The sequence below is a fragment of the Panthera pardus genome, unplaced genomic scaffold (assembly GCF_024362965.1).
Source record: "Panthera pardus isolate Hobbes unplaced genomic scaffold, ASM2436296v1 HiC_scaffold_21, whole genome shotgun sequence".
NCBI lineage: Eukaryota > Metazoa > Chordata > Mammalia > Carnivora > Felidae > Panthera > Panthera pardus.
This window is the reverse complement of record NW_026526777.1, coordinates 69,543,928-69,570,306: the sequence shown is the minus strand read 5'-3', so window position 1 is coordinate 69,570,306 and position 26,379 is coordinate 69,543,928. Positions and strand designations below refer to the sequence as shown.

Genomic DNA, 26,379 nt, shown 5'->3' with positions numbered 1-26,379 from the left:
ACATGGCAGCTGTCACACCTGGCCTGTCACACGCAGCTGGCCCTCGCTCCACACCGGCCCCCCTCCACACCGGCCCCCACCCCACACCGGCCCGCACCCCACACTGGCCCGCGGAGTGTTAGGACACCTTAAGGGCCAAATTGCAACGGTTGCAGGATTTAAACCTTGTTTAACTAGCACTGGGCTTCTGGAAAGGAGCCGGCGGAGCTCACGTTCCTGGGGTGAAGGCCCTGGAGTGGATCGAACGGAAACAAAACCGCGCGTGATAAGCCCGCTTAGAACGCCCCTGCTGGCGTGTCCTTCCTGAGCTGTCTCACGCCGTGTCGCCGTCTGGCTGTCTTAGCCTTCCTCTCGGAGGCTCCTGGTTCGATGACCATCTGTGACATGTGGTTGACGGAGCTCTCGCCCTGACTCTGGGCACGGGGTGGTCACTGTCGCCACGTGCCAGCAGGCTCGGAAGCATCTGGAAGGGGGCGCTGTGGCAGCGGCACCTGGTCACACGAACAGAGGTGGCAGCCAGGGGTCCCCTCTTAGATCGTAGGCGCGTCGTCACTCGGAACCTCCGTCTCTTCTCAAAATGGGGGGAGGGGCGCCTGGGTGGCTCAGTCGGTTGAGCGTCTGACTTCAGCTCAGGTCATGATCTCACAGTTCGTGAGTTCGAGCCCCGCGTCAGGCTCTGGGCTGATGGCTCAGAGCCTGGAGCCTGCTTCCGATTCTGTGTCTCCTTCTCTCTCTGCCCCTCCCCCCGTTCATGCTCTGTCTCTCTCTGTCTCAAAAATAAATAAACATTAAAAAAAATAAAATAAAATAAAAAATAAAAAATAAATAAAAATGGGGGGAAACGGGGCAAATGGTGTGGCCTCAGAGATGCCCTGAGATGAAGACACACATGCAACCCCCCCCCCCAAACTTGACCACTAGTAAGTATCGGAAAGCAGTTTTAGGTAAATTTTGTTAATGTTTATTTTTGAGAGAGAGAGAGAGAGGGACAGAGCACAAGCAGGGGAAGGACAGAGAGAGAGGGAGACACAGAATCCGAAACAGGCTCCAGGCCCCGAGCTGTCAGCCCGGAGCCCGACGCGGGGCTCGAACCCACGAACCGCGAGATGGTGACCTGAGCCGAAGTCGGACGCCCAACCGACCGAGCCACCCAGGCGCCCCTAGATGATTTAAATGATAGTTTTCAAAAGTCATTCGTATGATAGGTGCCTTTTAAGAAACGTAATAGGCTTTATTTTTCAGTGCAGTTGTAGATTCACAGAAGAATTGGGAAGATAGTAGAGAATTCCATTCCCCCCACCCCCACCTCACGGTCCCTGCGCTTGTTACGTCAATATCTGTCATCGTTAAGCAAAGTCTGTACTTTCTTTAGATTCACGTCCTGACTCTGAGCCGGGATCCCATTCAGCGACCACGTGATGTGTCGACTCACGTCAGCTTGGCTCTTCCAGGTGGCAGGTTCAGATTCTCCTTGCTTTGCATGGATGTTGCAGGACGTTGTAGGGGGCTGTAGGGTGTCGCAGGACGCCCTGTATTGAATTTGCAGGTGCCTTTTTAAAAACTAATGCGTGTAGTTTAAAAACAAAAAGGACTGGGACTGGGGCTCCTGGGGGGGCTCAGTCGGTTAAGTGTCCGAGTCTTGATTTTGGCTCAGGTCGTGATCTCAGGGTTCATGGGTTCGAGCCCCAAGTCGGGCTCCATGCTGACAGCATGGAACCTGCTTGGGATTCCCTCTGTCTGTCTCCCTCCCTCCCTCCCTCCCTCCCTCCCTCCCTCTCTCTCCCTCTCTCTCTGCCTCTCCCCCACACTCGAGCTCTCTCTCTCTCTCAAAAAAAAAAGAAAAAAGGACTAAGAACTAAGTGTCAGCTGCTTTGAGGGAGAAAGTAAGTGCCTTCCCTTGTGCTTCTCGGCTGGCGCGTCCTCCGCCCCACGGGGCCCCTCCGCTCTCGCTCTCGGAGCAAATGTGAGGCGCCCGTGAGTCATTTCCTCCCACCGCCCCCCTGCCAGCTGTAAACGCTCCATCAGGGCCTTGCTTCCCGTGTGCTCCCAGATCCCTTCCTGCCGCCGGGAAGTCTGGAGCACTAGGCCTGCTGTTCGGCAGGAGCGGTGGGGGGGGTCCCTGTCCTGCCCTGGCTGCCCAGCCGGGCCCACCACACAGCAGGGCTCCTGATCTCCCGCCCCCTCGCTGCACACGCTTGCAGCGGAGGCCCCAGAGTGCCCAAGAGGACTTTATGGGGTTCCCCTGCCCCCTGCCGGCACAGTGACTGGGCCTTTGTGGGGTGCTCCCTTGGATCCGTTTTCCTGAGGTCCCGCTACTTGTGACACTGAGAGGATGCTACCCTCTGCTGGCGGACCCCAGTCCCTCCCACACCCGCCACGGGGCTCAGCCCGTGTCCGTGACAGTAACGTCCCTGCTCCGCGGTCCCAGGAGCCTGGCTCGGATCACCCCACCAGTGTCCACGCAGCGGCAGTGCGGGCGAGGGAGCGTCGGGCTGAGGGTGGTCCACACGGCGTCCGGCGCCTGGCCAGCGGGTGCACTCCAACGCTGAAGGACGGGGTCCGTGTCTGCACTCTGTGCCGTGAGCCACTTGGGAGCCCCTGAGGAGGGACTAATGCAGGCGAGGAGCTGGGTTTAATTTTCCAAGTGTAACTGCCAGGAGCCTCGTGTGCGTCGCAGCTACCCCGGGGGTGGCGCAGCGGGCCGTGTCGGGGTCCAGCCTCCCGTCCCTTGCCCTCGGGCAGGACGGTCCCCGCAGGCCTGTGCGTCCCCCCCAGAGCCACGCAACAGGTGTGACTAGCGGGGTCAGGAGTGAGCATGTGCGTGTGCGTCAGGCAGAGCGTGGCCTCGGCTCGGCCACTCGGCTCTCGCTTTGGGCGAATCCCGGGGTCTTCAGGCCTCCGTTGTCCTCATCCGCGAACGCCACGGGGCTGAGGTGACACTAGGCAATGCCGACGGGCGCGTGGCATGGGCCTTAGAAGCTGCAGGTTGGAGGTTGTCTTCAGGGACGAGCAGCTCAGGTGAGGCTGGGGGCGGCGCGTGTAGCTGTGCGACTCGGTTTCTCCATCTGGCCGGGGGGCCGCATCAGAGGGAAGGACCCGTGCTTCGTGGGCCGCTTTGTCATGTGACCTGGCCGCCCCCCCCCCCCCCCCCACCGGAGGCTCTGTCCCCGTTCTTTGCTGCGAGGGCCCGCAGGGGCTCTGGAAGTGAGGGGATCCCCGCTGTGGGCCATGGGGGCAGCAGGGACGGGGGAGGAGGGGCGTGGGTCCACGAGCTGGGACCGCAGAGGAAACAGGCACCTGGTGGCTTCTTCCTCCTGGTCTGGGCGGCAGGGCCTCCCTTCCGAGCGTCCCTGATCCAGGCAAGTGCAGAGTGAGGCTGGGAACTTCAGGGCTGTGTCTTCAGCTCTCCCCACCCCCCCCCCCCCCGCCTCCTTTTAGGGCCCTGCTCCAGCAGGGGAAGGGAGGGGTCACTGGCTGCTGGCTGCCAGCTGGTTAACCAAGGCTGACAGGTGGGAGTAAGAGGGGACCCGAGGGGTGTCCCCTCCCCACAGCCGTGGATGTAAATGAGAAGTGATTGAGTGTCGTCTGGGGGGGGGGAATTCCAGTTTGCGGCTACCCTCTTCCCTCTTCTGGGCTGCTCTCGGCATGAAACCGTCACAGAAGGGACGCCCCCAGTGACTCATCAGCCACCATCTCAAGGCCTGGGCCCCTGGCAGGGTGTGCACCTCCTGTGGAGAAGCTCCGGGGTGACCTGGGGGCGGGGTCTCCCAGCTGCTGGACACTGTTAACCACACGTGTGTCTGCAGGGTCAAGTGTGGGCGGAAGCAGCCTCGGCATCTTGGTCTGTTTGGTGTTTACGTCGCCGTCACCACGGAAAGCAAAGGAAAAACACCGAGGCAGTGAGCCCCGGGTCAAGCAGGACGGGAGGCAGGGCAGGGCTCCCCGGCCTCAGGGCCGTGGACGGTGGGGGCCGGGTGCTCGTGGGGGCTGTGCCACCACCCACTAGATGCGCCAGCCCCCCACCCAAAGCTGACGGTCAGAAAAGCATCCAGATGGATTCCCTCGGGTGGGGGAGGGGAGTTGGTGACCACGCCCCTGGGGGTGAACCATATAGGCAGGTCCCACAGGCCCTGAGAGAAGCAACCGTGGGGCGTGCTGAGGCTGGGAGGGCTTCCTGGAGGCAGCGGGCTGGCCTTGGGCTGTCTGCTCTGTCGGAGATGAAGAGCTTCCTCGGTCTTCGTTTTTGGTGTGTGCGTGTGTGTGTGTGTGTGTGTGTGCGTGTGTGCGTGTGTGCGCGTGCCGCATGTGTGCATCATGGACACGGACACATATGTGCTCACGGTGACACGGGCCCTGCCCTCACGAATCTTCCGTTCTCTGGGGACAGGCCACAGCAGCCGTGCTGGGACGTGAGGACCCACAGCTGGGACGGGGGACAAAAGCCCAGCGTCTCCTGGACTCTGTGCCTCAGTTTCCTGCTTGCGGAGGGAAGGGCTGATGGCAGGGGCAGAGAGGGAGCACCCAGACGTATCACCGTGCTCCCCGCTGGGAGAAACTCCCGGCAGCCGCAGGTGTTAGTAACCTCTGTCCGTGCCCCGCAGGGGGCCCCAGGTGACCTCGGTCGTGCACCAAGCTGCCCTTCAGGACAAGGGCGAAGGCCCGGGGAGCACAGCCCTGGAAATGTACTGACACGGCTATGTCTGAATTCACCTTTTCAGAAGGGCCTTGAAGGAGCCATTCATAAGGCAACCGGGGAGGCCGTGTCCTGGGCGCGGCCTGTGTGGGGAATGGGGGGGTGCCTGGAGGCGGGTGAGCCCCCCTGGACACAGTCAAGCCTTTGTCGGGGTCCAGAGGGCGAGGCGGCTGTGCCCAAGGACCCAGAGACACAACCAGTCCCACTTTTCCCAGGCAAGTTAGGAGGAAGGGGTTCCCTGGAGCCCAGGAGCAGGTGCCTGAGGGTGGGCCAGAGAGACGGTCACCAAATAGTCCTCAGACACGTGAATAAATGAGTACAGGAAGTCTCTCTGCCTTAGGCACAAAATTCGTGGGTAAAAATCCCTCTGAAAACCCACGGCAAGTCACATGGGGAGAACGTGGTCATCCACCCGCAGGGGCAGGGGCGGTTGTGTTCTGTAAGGGGCCCCCCCAAGCCCACCCCCATTGTCAGCTGTCACCCCTTCCAGGGCCACAGACCCCGGCCTCGGAGACGTCTCCCGTTTGCGGTCCTTCCGCCAGAAGAAGGCGTGTGGTCACATTTCACCTTCACGCAGAGCATTTGGGGTTCATCTCTGAAGCCCCCCCCCCATGGACCTCGGCTTCCCTATCCGCCTGCATGGCCGAGAAAACCTGGGGTCAGAGAAAGGGAGACATGTCCCCGGGTTCATACACCACGAGCGGGGCGGGCTTCAAATCCGGTCTTCTTAGCCCGCAGCCTGCGCTCGTCCCACCTGGGTCCCCGCCCCCCACCCCGGCCGTCGGGGGTTCCTGAAGGCCCAGCGTGGAACAGGGTGTGCGGGGGCCACGCTGGAAGGACACACCCAGGCAGAGTGGGCAGACAGGGCAGCCGAGAGCCAGAACCAGAACCAGACGGGAACCGGGGAGGGTGGAGTCTGCCCAGGTACCTCCAGGGGTGACACAGGTGAGGGAAGGTTCCGGAGAGCGCAGGTGAGGGAAGGTGAAGGAAGGTTCCAGTGAGGGCAGGTGAGGGAAGTTCCAGTGACGGAAGGTGACGGAAGGTTCCAGTGAAGGCAGGCGATGGGAGGTGACAGAAGGTTCCAGTGAGGTCAGCTGCTTGAGGGAACAGGTGCGCACACAGCCTGGAGCACACACACCTGTGAGGGGACCCAGAGGTCCCTGCTGGGGAGGGGAGGGTCTCTGTCCACCTAAGTGAAGGACAAGTCAGCCTTGAGGCCCTGCACCCTGCCCCGGTGATTTCTAGAATGCTGGCCTTCTAGCTGCCCCTGGCCTGGACTCGGACCCCCTCGCTCTCCAGGGCGCTACTCAGGTCCGGTCTCCGAGCAGGGCGAGGACTGTCTTATGCTGTGTTCAGGAAGAGGGTGCAGGCGCCTGTGGGCAGCTCCTGCCTGACTGAGCCCGGGCTGTTGGGGCACCTGGGTGGGCTTCTAGGGCAGGAAGCGGGCCAGAGAGGCCTCTCAGGCCTGTACCAGTCGAGTGTCTCCCAGGACAGAACAGGCCGGGCAGGGGTGCAGCTGGGTGTGGGGGGGCGGGAACCTGGATGTGGGAAGGGCTAGTCTGTCTAGCCCTCCAGGCACGGCCTTGTCTGCTCCATTAACGATGGATGTGGCCGGCAGCCAGCGTGTTCAAGGACCCGTAGTGACCCGGCTCTGACACTTGTCCCTGCCCACGGCCGGGGCGCTGCACAGACCGGGGCGGGCATCGGGCTCCCAGGATGAGAGGGTGAGTCACAGCTTTAGACCAAGTGGACGGAATGTGCCAGCATTTGCACATGCCTCGCCTCAGTGGGGCCCAACCCCTCCCCGTAGTGCACACGGTAAACCCCGTAGAGAAAAACAGTGAAGAAAAGACGATCCGGAAAGAAGTTGGTGTCACCATCCAGAGAGGAGACGCAGGTGGGGTCAGAAGGACCTTAGCTGCCGGAGGAGGCCCCTGCCTTTCGGGCCGATGCCAGACTGCCACGGGGGAGCCTCGCCGGACCCCCAGGAGGAGCTGGTTCTGAGGGGCCCGGTCCAGGGACCCTGCCCGGGTGGGCCGGCAGCCGACGCGCCCTCCCCAAGCAAGCCAGAAGGTTCCGGGGTCGGAGACGTGGGAAATGCATTGCACCCCTCTCCCCTGACCCCATAGAATTACCGGAAAGCTCTAAGCAGCCTCCACTCTTGATCTGGTTAGCTTTGCCCGTCCTGTGGAAATGCACTTGACCGCAGGAACCCTTTCTCAAGGAATACCTGGTAACTTCTCAACAGGATACACGTTGGGGGCCCAGGAGGAGGCGAACTGATTAGCTGTTCTTGCCGACGGTTGACCAGTTCTTACGGGAGGCCTCGACCGGAAATAATTTTCATTTAGAAGAACGATAGTAAGCTATTTTTCTCCTTACTCTAAGGGATAACATGACCAGCTAATCCGTTGAGGGCGTCAAAACATCCCTAGCGTTTATGTCAAAGGACACATACAACAGTCATCCAGAAATACCTTCAGTTTGTGAAGACAGGACTTACAGAGGGACCCACGGCGCTCCCCACCTTCTCTCCCACCTGTCTTTTTCCCTTTCCTGGCGTGTCCTACGCATGTTCTGTGCCCTGCTCTGGTTTACGCGACCTCTCGGAGGCTGGTCCGTGTCCCCAGAGAACATCGTCGCTCCACTCTGTGGACGGATGACCAGGACTCTAGGAAATGACTTATCACCGTCCTTGGTTCACGTGAGCGTGTCCGTGGACAGTGGGATTTCCGTGCACCTGGGATTTCGGGGGCACGCACTCCACGTGGTGTGACTGCTCATGGACAGGCGCGAGTGGGTCTCCCCCGGGCCCTCCGGGACCACAGGACCTTACTGTGCGATCTGACAGGTGGAAGTGGTTCAGGGGAACTTCCCTTTATATTTCTTTTATGACGAGTGACGGGAGCACCCTTCAACATTTGGGGTTTTTAAATTTTTTTAAATGATCTCTGTGCCCAGTGTGGGGCTCGAACTCACGACCCCAAAATGAACAGCCACTGCTCCACCAACTGAGCCGGCCAGGCGCCCTGAATATGGCCGAGACACTGGTTTTTCCTTTCTCCGTCAACTGCTTGTATCTTTGTCCATTTTTCTATGGAGCTTTCATTTCATCATTTACTAGAAAGCTTTCTTTTTTTTTTTTTTTAACATTTATTTATTTTTGAGACAGAGAGAGACAGAGCATGAACGGGGGAGGGTCAGAGAGAGAGGGAGACACAGAATCCGAAACAGGCTCCAGGCTCCGAGCAGTCAGCCCAGAGCCCGACGCGGGGCTCGAACCCACATACCGCGAGATTGTGACCTGAGCCAAAGTCGGACGCCCAACCGACTGAGCCACCCAGGCGCCCCTAGAAATCTTTCTATATAACGTCTCGTCTGGGATCTGAATAATAGATATTTTTGCTTGTTACTTTCTTAGTTTGACTTGATCATGATATTTTTACCATGTAGACTTTTTTCTTTTTACTTTAGCGTCGTTAAATGTGTCATATAAAAAGTTTATGGCTTCAGGGGCGCCTGCTGGCTCTGTTGGAGCGCATGGCTCTTGTTCATGAGTCCAAGCCCCACGTTGGAGGTGGAGATTACTTAAAAAAATAAAAAACTCTTTAAAGAAAAAAGCTTATGGCTTCCAGGTTACAAGTCGATAACATGTCTTCACTGGAATTCTCCTGTTGTCTTTTCCAGAATGTCCATGGATTTATAAAAATATCGTATTTGTAGGGGCGCCTGGGTGGTTCAGTTGGTTGAGCATCTTACTTCAGCTCAGGTCATGATCTCGAGGTTCGTGAGTTCGAGCCCCATGTCGGGCTCTGTGCTGGCAGTCAGAGCCTGGAGCCTGCTTCAGATTCTGTGTCTCCCTCTCTCTCTGCCCCTCCCCGCTTACGCTCTGTCTCACTCAAAAATGAACAAATGTTAAAATTTTTTTTTTAAATATATGGTATAAATACATAGGCAATAAATATATAAATAAAACAAATGGCTCGTTTGGGTGCCTGGGTGGCTCAGTCGGTTGAGCATCGACTTCAGCTCAGGTCATGATTCACAGTTCGTGAGTTCGAGCCCCGCGTCGGGCTCTGTGCTGACAGCGCGGAGCCTGGAGCCTGCTTCGGATTCTGTGACTCCTTCTCTCTCTGCCCCTCCGCCTCTCACGCTCTGTCTCTCTCTGTCTCTCTCAAAAATAAATAAACCTTAAAACAAATGGCTCGATTTACCATATTGACATATCAACTACGTCAATAACGTATTAGAATACATACTTACAATGTGAACATTATTTCATTTAGAATTTATTCCTGTGACAAGATGAGCTAGAACTTGATTTTTATGTTTTGGATGGCCACTCCGCTGTCCCGGTCCCACGTGGGTCCCCTAGTGGGGCCCCTGATGAGAGGCGTTTCGGGTCTTCGGCTGTGAAATGCTCTGACCTGTTTCCTCCTGTTTGCTGTGCTCCTGGTGCTGTTGTCTGCAGGGTGCCATGACAGGCCACCGTCCCGTGGCCTCCGTGACTTACGCTGCAGCGGGCAGGCGACGCGTTTCAGGATCTCACGGGCGCATGGTGTCAGGTGTTAAGATACGATGTAGGATTTCAGGGAGCTGCTGGCTTGTTACCCCATAGTCTTAAGTTTAGGCTGCGGTTGGGTATTTCTATTGTGGTCTCTGCTGCATTAAAGGAATCAGACCCTCTTAACCAAAAGAAATCTCTGGCAAGGCTCGGGTTTTAAACAAAACCTGGGATTTGATTTAGAGGATTTGCTTCCGAGACCGGCTGGCTGTCTGGTATACAGGCCCCCGAGCTTCGGTTTTTCATCCCCCAAAGGTGACGCTAACGTGGGTAATCGCCCCGTAAGACTTACACAGAAACGGTGCAGCGAGTTCTCCGTAAACTGCACTGATCCAGAATGCTGACTGCGCTCGCTGCTCACTGCTGTTAAGAGCCTGAGCTGGAAGGGGAGCCTCTCTGCCCCTTGTGGGATCTTCTGGGACCTTCCAGACGTGTGACCTGAAGCAAGGAAGTCGACCTCTCAAAGCCGCAGGTCTGCCGTCCAGAAAACACTCTGGGTTGACACGCCCTTCCGGAGGAGACCAGCTACATCGGAATAGCCCGGCATAAGAGCGCTGTCTCCAGAGGGCAGGGGGCACTGGGGCCTTGCTCCCCCCCCCCCGGGTGGCCAGGGGAGACCTGGAGAAAGAAAACCGGAAGCCACGGAACACGGCCACTGATTCCCGGGATGTGGCAAGAGCCTTCGGATCTGGTGGCGAGCGGTAATCTGAGCTGGGTGTGCGGTCAGCACTGACCTAGATGTCAGGCTACAGACACCAAAAGGCAGCACGGTCACCTGGAGCTAGTCCTCCCCGCACCCAGTCACGTCCCAGAACAGAGCGCCGTCAGCCGGGACCTCTGAGCGGCCCTGCCCCTCGGGGCCCGGTGGCCACCCTGAGTCCCCAGTCCCACAGACCCGGCGGCTTGTCTAAGGGGGCTCAGGGACTCGAGGGGGCTGTGCAGGAAATGTGGGAGCTCTGGCTTCGGTCCCTGGGCTCCCCACACGTGGGCCCCTGCTGTCCACGAGCCTGTCTGCCTCCACGTGTCAACAGACCCAATTCAAGCACCGCGGAGAGTCCCAGAAAATCTCACGCTCTCTCAAGAAGAGTGAGAGTCACAGGCACGTCCAGGCTTCCACAGATGTGGCAATGGCCCTGCGGCTCCTGGGGAGTGGCCGGCACATAGGAGGGTCTCAGCTGCCCTGGTGCTCAGGGAAACGGGGGTGATCAACTCATGTGCCAGGAAAGTCCAAGGCAGGTCGGGCTGCAGGTACGGCTTGATCCAGGGTCTGCAGGGCTGCTGGCAGGACTTTCCATCCCCGGCCCCTCTTCCTCCGAGTTGGCCTGGTTCTCGGACTGCCCGTCCCACAGCAGCAGCGGACTGTACGTCACCGAGCAGACTCACGGGGCACCTGTCCACTCTCGCCGACACACCAGTGAAGGTCAAGGCACGTTTCCCGAGCCGACCCCCTCAGCCGGGCCGCCTCCTGGAATCGGGGCAGGGTCTGCACTGCCAACACCTCGCAGACTGAGCGTGCAGGGCAGCTGGAGTCTCAGAGGGACGCGGGCTCCCAGGAGGAGAGTGGTGACCACGAGGTCCCCAGCACCCCCACACCCCCAGCCGAAGGAGCAAGAGGATGCATTTGCCTCCCGTTGGTGGTGGACACTCCCTGCAGAGCCGCTGGCACGCTGTCACTTCCGAGCGCCAGCGGGAGAGTCTCGTCGAAGAACTGTCAGGGAGCATTCTCGACGGGCTGCTCCTGTCACTGTCCAGCCCGGACCCCCCCCCCCCCCAGGCTGCTCCTGTCACTGTCCTGGGAGGGGGCAGGAGCGCGCCCACGCCTGTAGGAGGAGGGTCAGCCGGCCGCGGCCTTTGGGGGGAGAATGTGAGCCCCCACCACGCACTGTCACAGCCGACCACATAGGACGGTCGCGGTGCTTGTGTGCCGAGCACCTGCCATGGGTGCCGGGTGTGTGGCAGCTCGCGCATGTGCTCCCGTGATGCCTCGGTCACCCGTGGGCCACGGGAGGGGCCCGTCCCACCGTCCCCACTCTTGTGTCCCGCACGGTGCCCTCCCACGCCCCAGAAGTGACTGCCATGTGCCCTCGGCCCCCGCGCCCACTTCAGCCAGGCACCCACACCTGCCCCACTCACGACCTGCCAGCCCCGCCTCCCCACCCGACCCCGTCCCTCTGTCTCCCCCCTCTACCCTGTCCTCTGCTGCCCAAGCCCAGCGGTGAGTCCCGCGCTCCCACAAGCGTCTGCGTCCTCACACCAGAGGGGGCCGGGGCGGGGGGCCGGGCTGGGAGGGCTTCCCCCTCCAAACTGCCCCTCAGTGGGGACTGTCCACACCAGCCCGTCCTTGGCTTCAAGCTCCCAGAGGGGGCACATGGTGTCTGATGTCCTCCTGGTACTGAGACCCCCCGCTTGGAGCTCTGTGCTGTGTTCACAGGTGACTGCTGGCTGCTGGCGGCCATCGCTTCCCTCACCTTGAACGAAGAGATCCTGGCCCGAGTTGTCCCCCTAAACCAGAGTTTCCAGGAAAACTATGCTGGGATCTTCCACTTCCAGGTGACTTAGCAGGTGGCTCAAGGTTCTCTCAGCAGGTGCTGGGGGCTAAGGACAGTGCTGGGGACTAAGGACAGGTCCTGGGGGGCTAAGGACAGTCCTGGGGACTAAGGACAGTCCTGGGGGCCAGGAATGGGTCCTGGGAGCTAAGGACAGGTGCTGGGGGCCAGGAATGGGTCCTGGGGGCTAAGGACAGGTGCTGGGGGCCAGGAATGGGTGCTGGGGACTAAGGACAGGTCCTGGGGGCCAGGAATGGGTCCTAAGGACTAATGGCAGGTCCTGGGAGCTAAGGGCAGGTGCTGGGGGCTAAGGACAGGTCCTGGGGACTAAGGACAGGTCCTGGGGGCCAGGAATGGGTCCTGGGGGCTAAGGACAGGTGCTGGGGGCCAGGAATGGGTCCTGGGGGCTAAGGACAGGTGCTGGGGGCCAGGAATGGGTCCTAGGGACTAAGGACAGGTCCTGGGGGCTAAGGACAGTGCTGGGGACTAAAGACAGGTCCTGGGGGCCAGGAATGGGTCCTGGGGACTAAGGACAGGTGCTGGGGGCCAGGAATGGGTCCTAAGGACTAATGGCAGGTCCTAGGGGCTAAGGGCAGGTGCTGGGGGCCAAGGACAGGTCCTGGGGGCTAAGGACAGGTGCTGGGGGACAGGAATGGATCCTAGGGACTAAGGACAGGTCCTGGGGGCTAAGGGCAGGTGCTGGGGGCCAGGAATGGGTCCTGGTGTCTAAGGACAAGTGCTGGGGGCTAGGAACAGGTCCTGGACGCTGGAACAGATCCCCTGGCTTGGTCAAGTTTATCAGACCCCAGTGTTTGGCGACTCCTAGGACACGCTGTTCTACAAAGGACTTTGAGAGACTGCAGGAACTCCCTGGCCTGCCCCTGACAGGGACCCAGAGAGGATAGCAGCAGGGAACCTCTAGGGACTTCTGTGGAGGGAGGTAAAGCAGGGTGCTCAGGAAGGAATCCCCAAGTTCTAGTAAAGGGACACAATGGCGAGGTGCTGCTTGGCGTGCTCCTTCGATGCTGGTGAAGGAGAGCACGAGGTGGGGAAGAATGGGGGGGGGGGAGCGGGCTCAGAGGGAAGGACGTGGGCCATGCCCTCTGTTCCTCAGCGAGGACCCGCCTCCCGGGATGGGCTGGCGGAGCCTGTGCCGAGGGGCCGCCGAGGCCCGGGGTCCCCTGCTGGCCCCCCCAGCACCCCCTCCAGCACCCCCGTGTCTGTGCGCCCGCAGTTCTGGCAGTACGGCGAGTGGGTGGACGTGGTCGTGGACGACAGGCTGCCCACCAAGGACGGGGAGCTGCTGTTCGTGCACTCGGCAGAGGGCAGCGAGTTCTGGAGCGCCCTGCTGGAGAAGGCCTACGCCAAGTGAGCAACCCTGCCCCCCGACCGCCCCGGCTTCTGGGGAGAGCAGGTGGTGTTCAAGGACCACCTCGAGCAGGAGTCGCGTTCTACACAAGGACCGCTTTGGCCAGAACTGGGCTCGCGGGCTGCCGGCCACACCGCGCCCCGATACCCGACGGTGATGGCCCTTCCCGACGCTGTGCGCTGGGACGGGCTGTGGCGCCCAGGACTGGCTCGGGAAGGACCCGCTTCCCTCGCGGGTCACTGCCGGGTCATGTCACATTTTCATCAGCCCGGGGCAGCACGGTTTCTGCCGGTGTGTACCCGCCGCAGGCAGGACACAAGGGTGCGGAGTCCACGGACGAGGGACCCGTCCCCTGCGGCCCCTGTGGGGAGGAGGGCCGGGGTCCCCACGGCCGGCTGGGAGAACCGCTTTTCAGTCGCGGGTCCAGACGGCGCAGCCAGAAGCCGCGGGCCACCACAGGGCCGTCAGGTGCAGCGTGGGGCGCTCTGCGTGTAGAGGTGCTCTCGTCACTGCCCTGTGGCCTGTGTTGAGCTGTAGATGCCCAACAGCCCCTGAGCAGGCTGTCCTCGCCGTCAGGACAGACAGACAGTCCGTGTGGGAGGTCGGACCTTCTACCCCCGAGGTTCTAGGAGATTTTCGGGCGGCCACGTGGGGGGGAATCCGAGCGGAGGGTCCCTGGAGCTGCCCGCAAGGGAGGCCTGGGGCAGCCGGGGACACAGGGGCAGCGGCTTCCGTCTCCCCGCAGGGTCAACGGCTGCTATGAGGCGCTCTCGGGCGGCGCCACCACGGAGGGCTTCGAGGACTTCACCGGGGGCATCGCCGAGTGGTACGAGCTGAGGAAGGCCCCTCCCAACCTGTTCAAGATCATCCAGAAGGCTCTGCAGAAAGGCTCCCTCCTGGGCTGCTCCATCGACGTGAGTCCGGGCCCCTCCCTGCCTGCTCTGGCCGTTGGGAGCCCAGCCCCTTCAGCACGGCGTGCGCATCACCTGGATGGGTGGCCACCGCCAGGCTGTCTGCGGGCCGCTGGTGGGCGAGGGCGTGGCCAGCCTGGACCACAGGTTCCCCGAGGCCCCCACCCCTCGGCAGGTCTCAGGGGCCGGACCATGTCCAGACTCCTGCCCCCCGCAGCCTCCCCTGCGCTGCCTTGGGGCCCAGGGGCCTGGGGGGGGTGCTGCAGGAGGCATCGGGGGGGACATCTCATGGCGGCCTTGCCGCACGGCCCCCCAGAGGAAGGCAGGGTCGCCCTGCGTCCCGTCCCCAGGCCTCTTCCAGGCCGAGCCCACTCTGGAGCCCGGTGCTGCCGCGGGCTTGTTCCCTGCGGGGACAGACGTGAGAAGCCCCCACTCTCGGGGCCCAAGTCTCTGGGCAACTTGCTAGAAAACAAACTCCTACCCAGCAAATTTGAAGACCTAATTGGCCTCACTAAGCGGTTCGTGAATCAGGCGTCTCCCCATCCAGCCGGGGGAGGGGGGGCAGGGGGGCGGGGGAGGGAGGCGTCTGCGGAGCTGCACCAAGTGGAAAGGACCCTGACTTCGCCCGCACACCGTGTTGGGGCAGAAGACCCTCCTCTCGGCCCCTCTGCCTAATCACCAACACAGCAGCCCCCCTTCCGCCCAGTGGTTGAGGTTGGGGGGCTGAGGAGGTGCTAACACAACAGGGCACATCAGCAGCCACTGCAAACAGCTGTCCTCCTGGGAGCAGCGGGCTGGGCCACCAGGGCCTCCAGCACCCTGAGGGCGTGCCCTCTCCCGTGCCCCCTGCAGAGGGCTGTGAGCGCCCCTCCGCTGGGCTCCCCAGGCCTGCTCCGTCCACGGGCAGCCGGGAGGTTGTCCTCCCCCAGGCCCGGGGGCCGGGGGTTTGGTGGAGGGACTGGAGGGAGCAGGGGTGAGGGCGAGGCCGCTGCGTTCACCTGATTCCTCCCCTGTCTCCAGATCACCAGCATGGCGGACTCGGAGGCCATCACCTTCCAGAAGCTGGTGAAGGGGCACGCGTACTCAGTCACCGGGGCGGAGGAGGTGAGGCGGCTGGGGTTTTTGGGGGGACATCGTGTCCCTGACGCAGCGGTTGGCTTGGCTGGGCGGGTGGTCACCAGGAGGAGGGGGGGCGGCCTCATTCCCGCGGCCCAGCCGCCAGGCCTCAGATCCCTGAAGCCGAGGGAGCCTGGGCGGGGCGGCCGGCTGGTGTCCCCTCTCGGCCGGGTCCCGCCCTCCCGCTGTGCTTGTTTAGACTCACTTTGCCCCCTGGGACCGGCTACTGCACGCGCAGAGTGGTGTAGACCCTTCAGAGTGCTTTTGCGTCTGACCTCACAACAATGTTAGCGCCCAACTTCCTGTTCAGATTGGACGGCCTCTGGCCAGCGGCCTGGGCAACTTCTCCTAAACCCCCACCCCTCCGTAACCCCAAGCTGGAGGCCGTGATGACACACACCATAGGGCTGTGCCCCTGCCCGTGGTCCCCGTCTGCCCACCGACCCCCGTCTGCCCACAGTCCCCGTCTGCCCACTGACCCCCGCTGCCCACGGTCCCCCGTCTGCCCGTGGCCCCCACTGCCCGGGTCCCCATCTGCCCGTGGTCCCCGTCTGCCCGCCGACCCCCGCTGCCCACGGTCCCCCATCTGCCCGTGGCCCCCACTGCCCGGGTCCCCATCTGCCCGTGGTCCCCGTCTGCCCGCCGACCCCCGCTGCCCACGGTCCCCCGTCTGCCCGTGGCCCCCACTGCCCGGGTCCCCATCTGCCCGTGGTCCCCGTCTGCCCGCCGACCCCCGCTGCCCATGGTCCCCCATCTGCCCACGGGCCCCCCCTGCCCGGGTCCCCGTCTGCCCACGGTCCCCGTCTGCCCACTGACCGCCCGCTGCCCGTGGTCCCGCGTCTGCCTGCGGGCCCCCCCTGCCCGGGTCCCCGTCTGCCCGCAGTCCCCATCTGCCCACGCAGCGTCACTAGAAACAGGACAGCCCCACTGCCACGTACAAACCCCATGTCGTCTGACTTGTCCGGGGCTCCGTTTCTTTTAAACCCGGGACTTTTATTCTATTCTCCATCCACCACCCCCCACGCATCCGTTGTTTTATTTTGAAAAAGCTCAAGTCTGTGGAAAAGTTGCAAGAACAGTGTGACGCCCGCCCCAGTGCGGTTTCCCCAGACTCGACACCTAGGGTTCTGCACACGTCCTCCCTCCCTGTGCTGCTTTCCGAGCCGCATGGAAGGAAGTGTCAGACGCCATCACGCTTTGCCCCCGAATACTTCCACGGCCACCTCCCACGAGTGAGGACACTCTGTCACGTAATGCCATCTCCGTTCCCACGCCAACGAAAATAAACATCCACCCGGCAGCGGCATCTGACACAGGGTTCATGTTACGTGTTCCCAGCTGCTACAAAACACCCTTTGTAGAAACACCGCCCCCCCACCCCCACCCCGGGATTCACTGGAGATCCAGGCGGCGCACCTGCTTCTCAGCACCTTGTTTCTGCGACAGGTCGGGAGGCGCCGGGGGCTCCCGAGACCACAGCACAGTGAAGCTGAGGTTCGGGGTCAAAGACCCGGGTCCTCCCACAGCCGGCCCCTGGAGGGATCTGGGGTCCAGCCCTTCTCCCTTTTCTGACCCCCTTGTAACATGGACCCCACCCCTCCTGGCTCGTGGAGAAGGGGCCTTGGGCCCGAGCGCGTCCAGGCCCGGCTGGAGCTCAGTGTCCCCCCTGCCCCTCCCTGTGCCCCGTCTGCAGGTAGAGAGTGGGGGGAGCCTGCAGAAGCTGATCCGCATCCGAAACCCCTGGGGAGAGGTGGAGTGGACGGGCCGGTGGAATGACAAGTGAGGAGAGGAGGCTGCGGGCAGGGGGAGGCCGGAGGCAGGCGGCTGTGCAGGAGCAGGGCCCCGGGGTCACAGGGCCGTGCACCCTCAGGCAGGTGCCCCTCTAGGGGCCACCAGCACATCCCAGCGGTCTGGCGCCCTCGTCCAAGCCGGCGCTCCTGCCGTGAGCTCGAGGTCCACGCCTCCCTGGCTCAGCGTCCCCGCTGGCGGGCCCCGGAGGGGAGAACACAGTTTCCCGGGCAGGCGCCACAGCGGGGCTGCGGCCAGGTCAGGCCAGGTGCCTGCAGGTCAGCGACACCTTGGATTTTCTGTTCCCGTTAAAACGGGGCTGTCTGGTCCTGGCTGCCAATGCCGCCCCGTCTCCCCCCGGATTGGCTGTCTTCTTCCCACCACCGTCCAGGGCGACATCTGGCCTCACCCCCTCTGTCCCTGCGGCTCCTGGCCCTCGAGTGTGTCCCCAGGGCCTCCACTGGGGTCCTGGGGACACATCCTCGCCGGCACTGGTGCTAACGCCCTCCCATCACATGGTTTTCCAGCTGCCCCAACTGGAACAGCGTCGACCCAGAGGTGAGGGAGAGGCTGACCAGACGGCACGAAGACGGAGAGTTCTGGTAAGCTTGCTGGAGGGGTCTGCTGGTGGGCTGTAGTGGGACATTAGGGAGACGGGGGCTGTGGGATCTGCTCCCATCGTTTCAAATTCACCGAAAGGAACCATTCGTCCCTCTCAACAAGGGGGTGGCACAACCCCTCAGAAAGCAGGAGGGAGTCCTGCAGGCGTGTCCAGATCCCGACAGAAACCCAGAAGGACGGGGCCGTTCTCCCAACCAGTTCTGAGTTGTCCCCACACTCGAGAACCAGGCCTTTCGAGAGCAGGGCTGGGCCCGCGGGTTCACCGGTGGGCAGTGCCCAACGCGGCCCAGCGGGAAAGAGCTGGAATCCGCGCCTGCTGGCCGCTCTGCCGGCCCTCACCGGCTCCTGGGCTGGCCTCGGGCGGAAGGTCAGGGTTCGGCAGCGTGCCCTCCCGTGACCGGGGCGCCCTCGCCCTGCCTCCGCCAGGATGTCGTTCGGTGACTTTCTGAGGCACTATTCTCGCCTGGAGATTTGCAACCTGACCCCCGACACCCTCACCAGTGAGTCCTACAAGAAGTGGAAGCTCACCAAGGTGGACGGGACCTGGAGGCGGGGCTCCACCGCGGGAGGCTGCAGGAACTACCCGAGTAAGGCCGCCCGCCGGGCCCTCGTCTGCGCTCACCTGGCCCCTGCCCGGCCACACCCCACACGCGGCCTCCCCAGCCCTAGGTTCCCCTGGGCCGTGGCCCCCACCACACCCCGTGAGGCCGAGCGTGGTCCCAGCTCAGGCCCACGGGCCACTTCGTCCACGTGAAGCCCAGGCAGCCCCGCCCTGCAGGGACCTCGCCCACGGGGCCGCTGCACACCCGGGCCCCAACCGTCGCCCGCAGCCCTCTTGCGCACTCGGGCCCGGCTCAGACGGGGTCCCCGGTCCCTCCCTCGTTGACCCCCGACCTTCTGCCTTGTGGCCCGGGGCTCCCCTCCCCCCGAGCCGCAGAAATTGAGTCGGTGTGATATGACACATCGGGCCTGGGGACCGTCCCAAGTGGTGTATGTGCATTTGACCCCGTCCGTCTTCACGAGCCTCCACGGCAGGCACACTGCTGTCCTCTTCATCTTCAAGACGAGGGGACCGCCGCTTGGAGAGGTTAAGTGGCCTCACGGTACCCCTCACGGGGACGTGACGCAGGCAGTCTGACCGTGGAGGCCACGTGATGGTCGTGTGCCGATTCTCCATGATGGGGAGACTGGGCTCCCGTGGCATCCCGGGCCACGGACAGGTGGTGGGACCTCGATTTCTGGTGCTTTCAGTCCTTCCCCTCCAGCCTCCAGCCACCAAGTGGCGGTTCCAGAGGTGCTGGGGAGGCCGTCTGCCCCTGACAAGCCGCTCACTGGATGCGGGGCCGGCAAATCTCTCAGGGGCCAGATGGGAAACATCTGGGGCTTGGTGAGCGTCAGTTTCTACCGCTTTTCCGTCAGCTCCGCCGCTGTCACCCGAAGGGCGCCAGGCCTTCAACAACATGGCCGTGTTGTCATAAAGCTTTATTTATAAAAACAGGCGGCCAGGGGCCCTCCGAGCTGTAGTTTGCTGACCCCTGCACCAGATGATGCCTTTATTTCCCCAACAAAGAGTTTATCCTGTTAGGTGGGCAAGGGGAGTTGTTCTCAGACGTGAACGAGTCTCCAGGCCTTCCATAAGTGGACTTTGGAACTGGGGGGCGGGGGGAGGGGCAGACACACCCTGGGGTGGACAACGGGACACAGAAGAAGAGGCAGGAATTGTGCACAGGATGTTCCTCCCTCGGGGTTCACAGAGGGCGTGCGGGAGCGTGTGCCCCACAGCGCCCCAGCCCGGCCAGCTGGGCCTGGGGCGGGACAGGGGCCGCAGGGGCTCAGCCCTAACGCCCTGTTCCCGAGTGACAAAGACGAGCCAGCCTGAGGGCGGGTGAGAGAACCGTGCGAGGGAGTTTCTGACGTGGGTCCCCGTGGTCCCCAGGCAAGTGCCGGCCGGCTCTCTCCATAGCCCCCCAGCACCCGCCCACCTGCCCACCCGTCTTTATGCGGCTCCCTCCCCCTCCCCGTGCGCACCTGCGGGGGCAGGGGCGGCCCCGAGTCCTCAGTGACCCGGCCCCTCTCTGGCCGCAGACACGTTCTGGATGAACCCTCAGTACCTGATCAAGCTGGAGGAGGAGGACGAGGACCAGGAGGACGGCGAGAGCGGGTGCACCTTCCTGGTGGGCCTCATCCAGAAGCACCGGCGGCGACAGAGGAAGATGGGGGAGGACATGCACACCATCGGCTTCGGCATCTATGAGGTGGGGGCAGCACGGGCCGCCCCCTTCCCTGCTCTCAGCCTCGGGGGACGGCCCTCCCCACGGGCACGGTGGGCCCCGGGGCCCCGCCAGGAGGCCGGGCCAGGGAAAGCAGGGCTTTTACAGCAAAACTCTGTGTGCGAGACGTGGCGGCCGGGCCGGGCCGGCGCAAGGAGACGCCCCGAGGTCCCTGCAGCTGGTCCGTGTCCCCGGAGGTGCCTAGGGCTTGCCTAGGCCCCACAGCCGCTTTGGGGACAGTCTACTCTTTTTAGAGGCCTCCCGCCTCTTCTGAGACACCCCCCGCCAACTAGGCCTGGTGCTCTGCTTGGCCCGCCGACCTCCAGGCCTAGAACAGAGCCCCCACAGGGGACACCTGGGGCAGGAACCGCTCCAGCGTCCGGCTGGGACCAGCTCAGGACCGGGAACGCGAGCTCTGTGCTGCCCGCAGGGGCTTCATTTCCAACCAAGTCAAAGCAAGGCCCGGCTCTGCCTCCCACCATGCCCACCCCACTCCTCCCTGCAGCACGGCCCAGAGCCGCTCGGATGAGGAGGGGCGGTCCCCACATTCAGGGAAACCGCCGTGGTGGGGAGGGCAGCATGCCGCTGGTAGAGGTCATAGGTCAGACGCTCACTCATCGCTGGCAACGTGGCGCCCGTAACAGGACCCCGCCTGTAGACTGGGTCACCTGCCGTCGTTGCAGGCGTGCACATGAACTCTGAGCCCCTCGGCCTCTGAAACGGGAGCTGAGGACTTCCATTCTGGGACAAAGCGACCCCAGAGAAAATGCCAACGGGACGTGACACGGAGCCCACCCCCCGCCTCATGGGGGTGCAAAGCCGGTCCTGGGCTCTGGAGCTGGGGAGCACGGGGGTCACTTGGTCCCCTTTAGAGACAAGGAAACTTTGGCAACAGAGGGAGCTGACTTGCCCAAGGACACACGGGCTGGGTGTGACGCCTGCTGGCTCCCAGCCCGGCGGGCACCCTCGAGTTGGGGGCGGGGAGACCTCAGCCAGGCGTTTCACGGCTCCGTGCCCCGGTTTTATGCTCCATAAATTAGCAATGGCGCTAAGGGCTCGGCCACATTGTTGCTGGGTCACGAGGTTTGTCCTCCGTGTGGGAACGGTTGGGGCCCCTTGGAAAATAATTACCGTGCTGAGTCACTTCACGTTGCTAGAGCTGCAGGGGACGGGGGGCCTCGGCCCATCACGGGGGTGACCTCGTACAGCTTCCGGGAATCTGAAGTGTGCTCTCCTTTGTGCCTGCAGGTGCCGGAGGAGGTACGTCTGGGAGACGCTGGCTCGTGTTCACCACCAGGCACGAGGCCCCGACTGCTGGCCTGGGGGGTCCCGGGAGGCCTGGGCAGGGCTGGTGGCTGGGGGCACCCTGGGGAGGTTGCTCAGGTCCCAGGGCCTGCTGGGCCGAGCTCAGGGCCAGGTCTCTGGGGAGTCCCTGCGGGGCACGGGTCAGCTCTGGGTGTACGACGTGTGGTCTGGGACGCAGGAGGCTCTCCGCGGAGGCCTGCAGTTCCCCCTAAAACAAGCCTGAAGGGAAAGGTGAGCCCCAGGACTGTGCCTAAGATGATGTGGGAGCCCAGGGGCCTGGATCCACTCCCCAGCCCTGCCATTTGCAGGCCGTGTGACCTCAAACAAGTTATGGGGTCCTCTCTGGACCTCAGTTTCTTTTTCTTTTTTTTTTTTAAATGTTTTAAATGTTTTATTATTTATTTCTGAAAAAGAGAGCATGAGCAGGGGAAGCAGAGAGAGAGGGAGGCACAGAGTCCCGAGCAGGCTCCAGGCTCTGAGCTGTCAGCACAGAGCCCGACGCGGGGCTCGAATTCATGCACAGTGAGATCACGACCTGAGCCGAAGTCGGACGCTTAACCGACTGAGCCCCCCAGGCGTCCCTCTCCGTTTCTTTTTCAATAAAACTTGGTCCACCACCCACCTGGAGGGACCATAGCGATGAGGTGAATGGCGTGAGAGCGCGTAGTAGGCTCACAGCTGGCATTAGCAGGACTGGTGGAAAGTACAGCAGCCGTGTGGGTCCATAAAGGCCGCGGCTGATCCAGTGGCCACGCGGCGTGCCCCCCTCCACCCCAGTGGTCCACACTGTCGGGCCGGGCAGTGCCGTCGGGGGCAAGCTGGGCTTCTCCGGATCCCTCTGGTGAGTTCCGGCCTCGCGGCGGCCAGCCCAACCACACCTGCCTTCCTGGCCCGGCCCCGTCCCGACTTTTGTTCACGTGTCACACACCACACAGCACTGATCCGACTCCTGCGGGGGGCCTCACGGCCGAGCCCCTCCGTGTGCAGATGGGGTCTCTGCAGAGCTGGGTGCACGCGGGAGCCCCGCCGCACGTGCCCTGAGCCCCTCCGTGGGCACCTGTTCTCGTGGGCGGGAAGTTTGCGTTTGATCTGGAACGACGGGCACCGTCGCCTTCTCCGCGAGCGAAAACAATGCGGATTTGGGGCTCTCTCTGCCGTCTACTCCCCTCTGTTTCTGTTTGTCCCTCAGATGACTGGACAGACTAACATCCACCTCAGCAGAAACTTCTTCCTGACGCACCGGGCGAGGGAGCGGTCCGACACCTTCATCAACCTGCGGGAGGTGCTGAACCGGTTCAAGCTGCCGCCTGGGGAGTACATCCTGGTGCCGTCCACCTTCGAGCCCAACAAGGACGGGGACTTCTGCGTCCGGGTCTTTTCCGAGAAGAAGGCCGACTACCAGTAGGTGCTCCTGCCCTCCTCCCCGTCCCCATCCCCGTCCCCTGGAGCGCGGCGTCCTCCCTCCGGGTTTCTGCTCCGCGACACCCGCCCGCTTCCAGGGCGCAGCTGGAAGGACCTCAGCGTTACATTCCGGCGAGCAAAGAAATGAGTCACGCGGGGTATTCGCGGTTAGAAAGGGCGGCTGTGGAGCCTCGCGCAGAATCTGCCGTGGCAGCTGCGTCTCCGGAAGAGCGGGCTGTCACATTCGCCGTAACGACACGGGTTGGACGGCTGAACCCGGGCACCTCACGGGGAGAAGCCGGGCCGCACCGTATAATCCTTTCCGTCCAGCGGCCCTCGAGTGACGGCCTCGGTGGTCACCGGGCCCAGCGGTCCAGGGCCCCTTGTCAGGATGGCTCGGTTCCCAATGGCTCTTGCCCCGTTGGCCGCTGCCTCAGCTGCATCTATTCGGTTGGGCATCTGATTGCAGGAGACATAATCCTCCTCGGTGGCTTAAGCAAAAGGAGATTTACGGAGAAACACGGGGGCTTTGAACAGATGGGAAGCAGGGCACACGGCACGTGCTGTGTGGCCTCTACCTCGTGCCACGGGCTCCCATCAGACCCAGGACAGTGTGTCCGATGGGCCGGCTCAGGCCAGCCACGGACACGGCTGCCGGGGCCCTCGGTGGACCAGTGGAGGGTCCCGGGGCCCAAGAAGGGCCCAGCGCCGCACACAGCACAGGGCACCGCCCGAGCTGCCCGAGATTCAGCTGAGACCACACCCCGGCCTCCGAGCAGGACACGTAGGCAGCAGGGACCTTGCAGGATCCCGGGGGTGGAAGGTTTCTGTGACAGAGATTCCCACAGAATCGGAGAGTGGGTGCCGGGGTCCCCAAACGTGCTTCTCGAGGAGCAAGGAAGTCCCTGCCTGCCTCGGCCTCCTCCGTGCAGGGCTGTGGTCCAGTGACCCTGCCCGCCCTGCCCTGCGCTGCCCTAACAGTCACACGTGCCATCGGTCTTGATTTTGGCACCACGTGCTTCCCACCCCCACCTCCCTTCCGGTAACACAGTCTCCCTCTGTTTCCAGGGTGGTTGACGACGAGATCGAGGCTGACCTTGATGAGGTGTGTGTGACCTCCGGACTCGCCCGCTCTGCCCCTGACTGCCCAGGACCCAGAAGGGCCCCCCTAATCGCTAGGGGGCCCCAGGACCTCGTGCCCGCAGCTTGAAACTAGGGTCGCCCCCTGCACCTGCACCGGCCAGTGCGTGGCCCTTGACCACCCCACCCCCACGCACGGGACCACGGGCTTCTCGTCGCCACCTTTCCTGGGCCTCAGTTTCCTCATCTGTAGAATGAAAATGCTGGGTGACGAGATTTCTGAGGCTCCCGAGGGTAACACCAAGGGTCTCTGTTCAAATAGTGGTGAATCCCGAGGGCTTGGGGGTCCCAGGGCAGGCCTGACCACCACAAATCCCAAGTCCAGGAAGGAGACCACAGCCAACATGACGGAAGGCCCTTCCTCTGTCCCCTGTCCCCAGGGAGAGAGTGAATAGTCCAGGAGGCCACTGTCGAAGACCTTCTAGAACATTCCGGCTGGGCTCTGCTTCTGGATCCCCACTAGTGTAGATCAGGAAGGGCATCCTGGTTGAGGGCTAGAGGAGACGCCTCCGTGAGGACTTGTTAACCCCTCCCTCAGGCTTTCCATCCCTCTCTCATCCGCCCTTAATTCCTCACACTGCCCTTGGTCTCAAGCCCGCGGGAGGCGCCTCCTTGGCTCTGACCTGCTCCCGTATCCCCCCTTCCAGAACGATGCCAGCGAGGATGACATTGACGACGGCTTCAGAAGGCTGTTTGCACAGCTGGCAGGCGAGGTGGGTGTCTGCACACGCGGCCTCTGCCCTGCGCTGTGGTCCATTCGGAGGGACAGTCCCGTCCCCGACGCGACTCCAAAGGGGCAGAGGCAAGAGTAGAAGCAAGAGGCGTCGCAGGGGGACTGGGGCTCCTGCCCACACGGTGGGGCTGCCGCTTGGCGACTCCCTCTGGCCTTAGGGTTCCGGCTGCTTCCTGTCCTCTGCGTCCAGCTGGGATGTCCCTGATGTACACAGAGACGCTCAAGGGACAGAAGGGTCGCACATCTCAAGAGCACGGCTCAGGGCACAGTTCCTTCAGGCGCTTACCGCCACCCCCCAACCTGTCTGCCCAGCCAGTCCAAACAGAGCTCTAGGGCCACCAGGTCTCTGGCCTCATGTCACAGACACCTGTTCCCGCTGGTCCGCGGCACGTGGGCCCCGCCCCCACCCCTAGGAGAAGGGACTGTGGCCCATGGTGGTCTTGCGACTTGGGCTCCTCCCCCGTCCCTCCTTCCCTGTCCCCCAACACGAGGGCGTGTGTAGGGCACCAGACCCGCCCCGGGAGCTGGGGCCTCAGAGGCAGAGCGGCGGGGAGACAGCCGGGCCCTCACCAGCTTTGCAAGGAGCCAGACCCGGGTTTCAAAGGGGAGGAAGGGGCGACGGGCGGAGGACTGGGATCAGAAGGGCGTCGAGTGGGACCGCACGCGTGGGTGGAACGGAGGGTTCTCAACTGTGTCCACGGGGCCTGCAGTCCGCCGAGACGTGCGGCCTGCAGGGGGCGCTGGGCCCGCACATCACAGGCCCCGCCCAGTGCACCTGACGTGGGCGGAGCCTCCCACGTCCGGCGGCCGCCGGGTGGTGACCACGCTCTGCTTCGTGTCCACAGGACGCGGAGATCTCGGCCTTCGAGCTGCAGACCATCCTGAGGAGGGTGCTGGCCAAGCGTAAGTGCCCTCCTGGTGGGGCCCCGGTCCCCTCCCGGCCGCCGGTCCCCTCCCCGCCCGCACGTAAACACCCGCCAGCCCCCGGCCCCCTGAGGAACTGGGCAGAGGAGGCTCTGTGTGCCCTGGTCACTCAGGATCAGAGGGCCCCGGGTCGAGACCACCACTGGCTGGCTCTTGCTGGAAGCCCGTGCGTGGAGACCCTCGGGCTCTCTTGCTGCACCTGGAAAGCAGGAGCGTCACTACCTAACCCCGGAGAGTGGGGAGCCTCCAACGGGTGCCCTGCGAAGCTGCCTGAGCAGAGCCCGAGCTCCGTGTGGCGGCCCCTCCGACGGTCAGCTGGAAGGGGGGCGGAGCCGTGGATGGAGTGACACCACCTCACTGAGTAGCCGGGGTGGAAGGGTAAACGGGCCTCTGGAACCACGGAACGGTGTGCAAAGCATCTCCCCAGCGTGCGTGTCAGGAGCCTCGGCCGACTGGCTCTTTACTCGGAGAGACATGGTTTCCCTTGAACTGATGAGCCAGGCCAGGGACCTGAGGGCCCAGAGGCGGCTGGCAGGCTCCTGGAAGAAGGGGTGAGGCCCAGAGGGGCCTGAGGAGGGCCCGGAACACCTGGAACCGCGTCCAAGTCAGAAACAGGACAGGCCAGCCCCGGGGACACATTTCCTCCCCCGCAAATCATCACAAGAGCCGCACGGCCCTCAAAGAGACCGCCGTCCCCGCGCGGGTCTGTGTGAGGTCAGACCCCGCGAGCCTGGACGTCGCCGTGTCCTGGGCAGCAGCCCCGGGCGCCACCAGCAGCCGGCCTAACCCATGGCAAATTCCCTCACGGCCAGAGAAGAGCCTGGCCGGCCGCCCATCCACCGCGGAGGATGTGGGGAGGGATCCGCGCGTAACCGGTTCCTCCCCGGGCAGGCCAGGCGCGGACAAGAAGATGGTGCGCGTCCCGGAGGCCGCCAGGCACGAGTGAGGTCACAGGGCTGCTGAGGCGTGTGGCCGTCAAAGCCTCCTTGTTCCCGCGC

General features: G+C 63.0%; 1 protein-coding gene and 1 long non-coding RNA gene across 3 annotated transcripts in view; both read left to right on the top strand.

The window, feature by feature from the left end:
• Positions 1 to 26,379, top strand: part of CAPN2 (calpain 2) — a 38,305-nt gene that overhangs the window by 5,745 nt on the left and 6,181 nt on the right. For both annotated transcript variants that reach the window (XM_053909470.1, XM_053909471.1), the window contains exons 3-15: positions 11,689 to 11,807; positions 13,038 to 13,171; positions 13,918 to 14,086; positions 15,104 to 15,187; positions 16,893 to 16,978; positions 17,515 to 17,589; positions 18,035 to 18,195; positions 19,694 to 19,863; positions 21,127 to 21,138; positions 22,373 to 22,584; positions 23,653 to 23,689; positions 24,372 to 24,437; positions 25,303 to 25,360. In XM_053909470.1, coding sequence (XP_053765445.1) covers positions 11,689 to 11,807; positions 13,038 to 13,171; positions 13,918 to 14,086; positions 15,104 to 15,187; positions 16,893 to 16,978; positions 17,515 to 17,589; positions 18,035 to 18,195; positions 19,694 to 19,863; positions 21,127 to 21,138; positions 22,373 to 22,584; positions 23,653 to 23,689; positions 24,372 to 24,437; positions 25,303 to 25,360 — 1,383 coding nt within the window. The remainder of the gene's footprint in view (positions 1 to 11,688; positions 11,808 to 13,037; positions 13,172 to 13,917; positions 14,087 to 15,103; positions 15,188 to 16,892; positions 16,979 to 17,514; positions 17,590 to 18,034; positions 18,196 to 19,693; positions 19,864 to 21,126; positions 21,139 to 22,372; positions 22,585 to 23,652; positions 23,690 to 24,371; positions 24,438 to 25,302; positions 25,361 to 26,379) is intronic.
• LOC128778878 (uncharacterized) lies at positions 11,843 to 13,031 on the top strand. The gene is made up of 4 exons (XR_008424729.1): positions 11,843 to 11,861; positions 11,961 to 12,000; positions 12,041 to 12,299; positions 12,420 to 13,031. It is a non-coding gene; the product is annotated as an uncharacterized LOC128778878 (long non-coding RNA).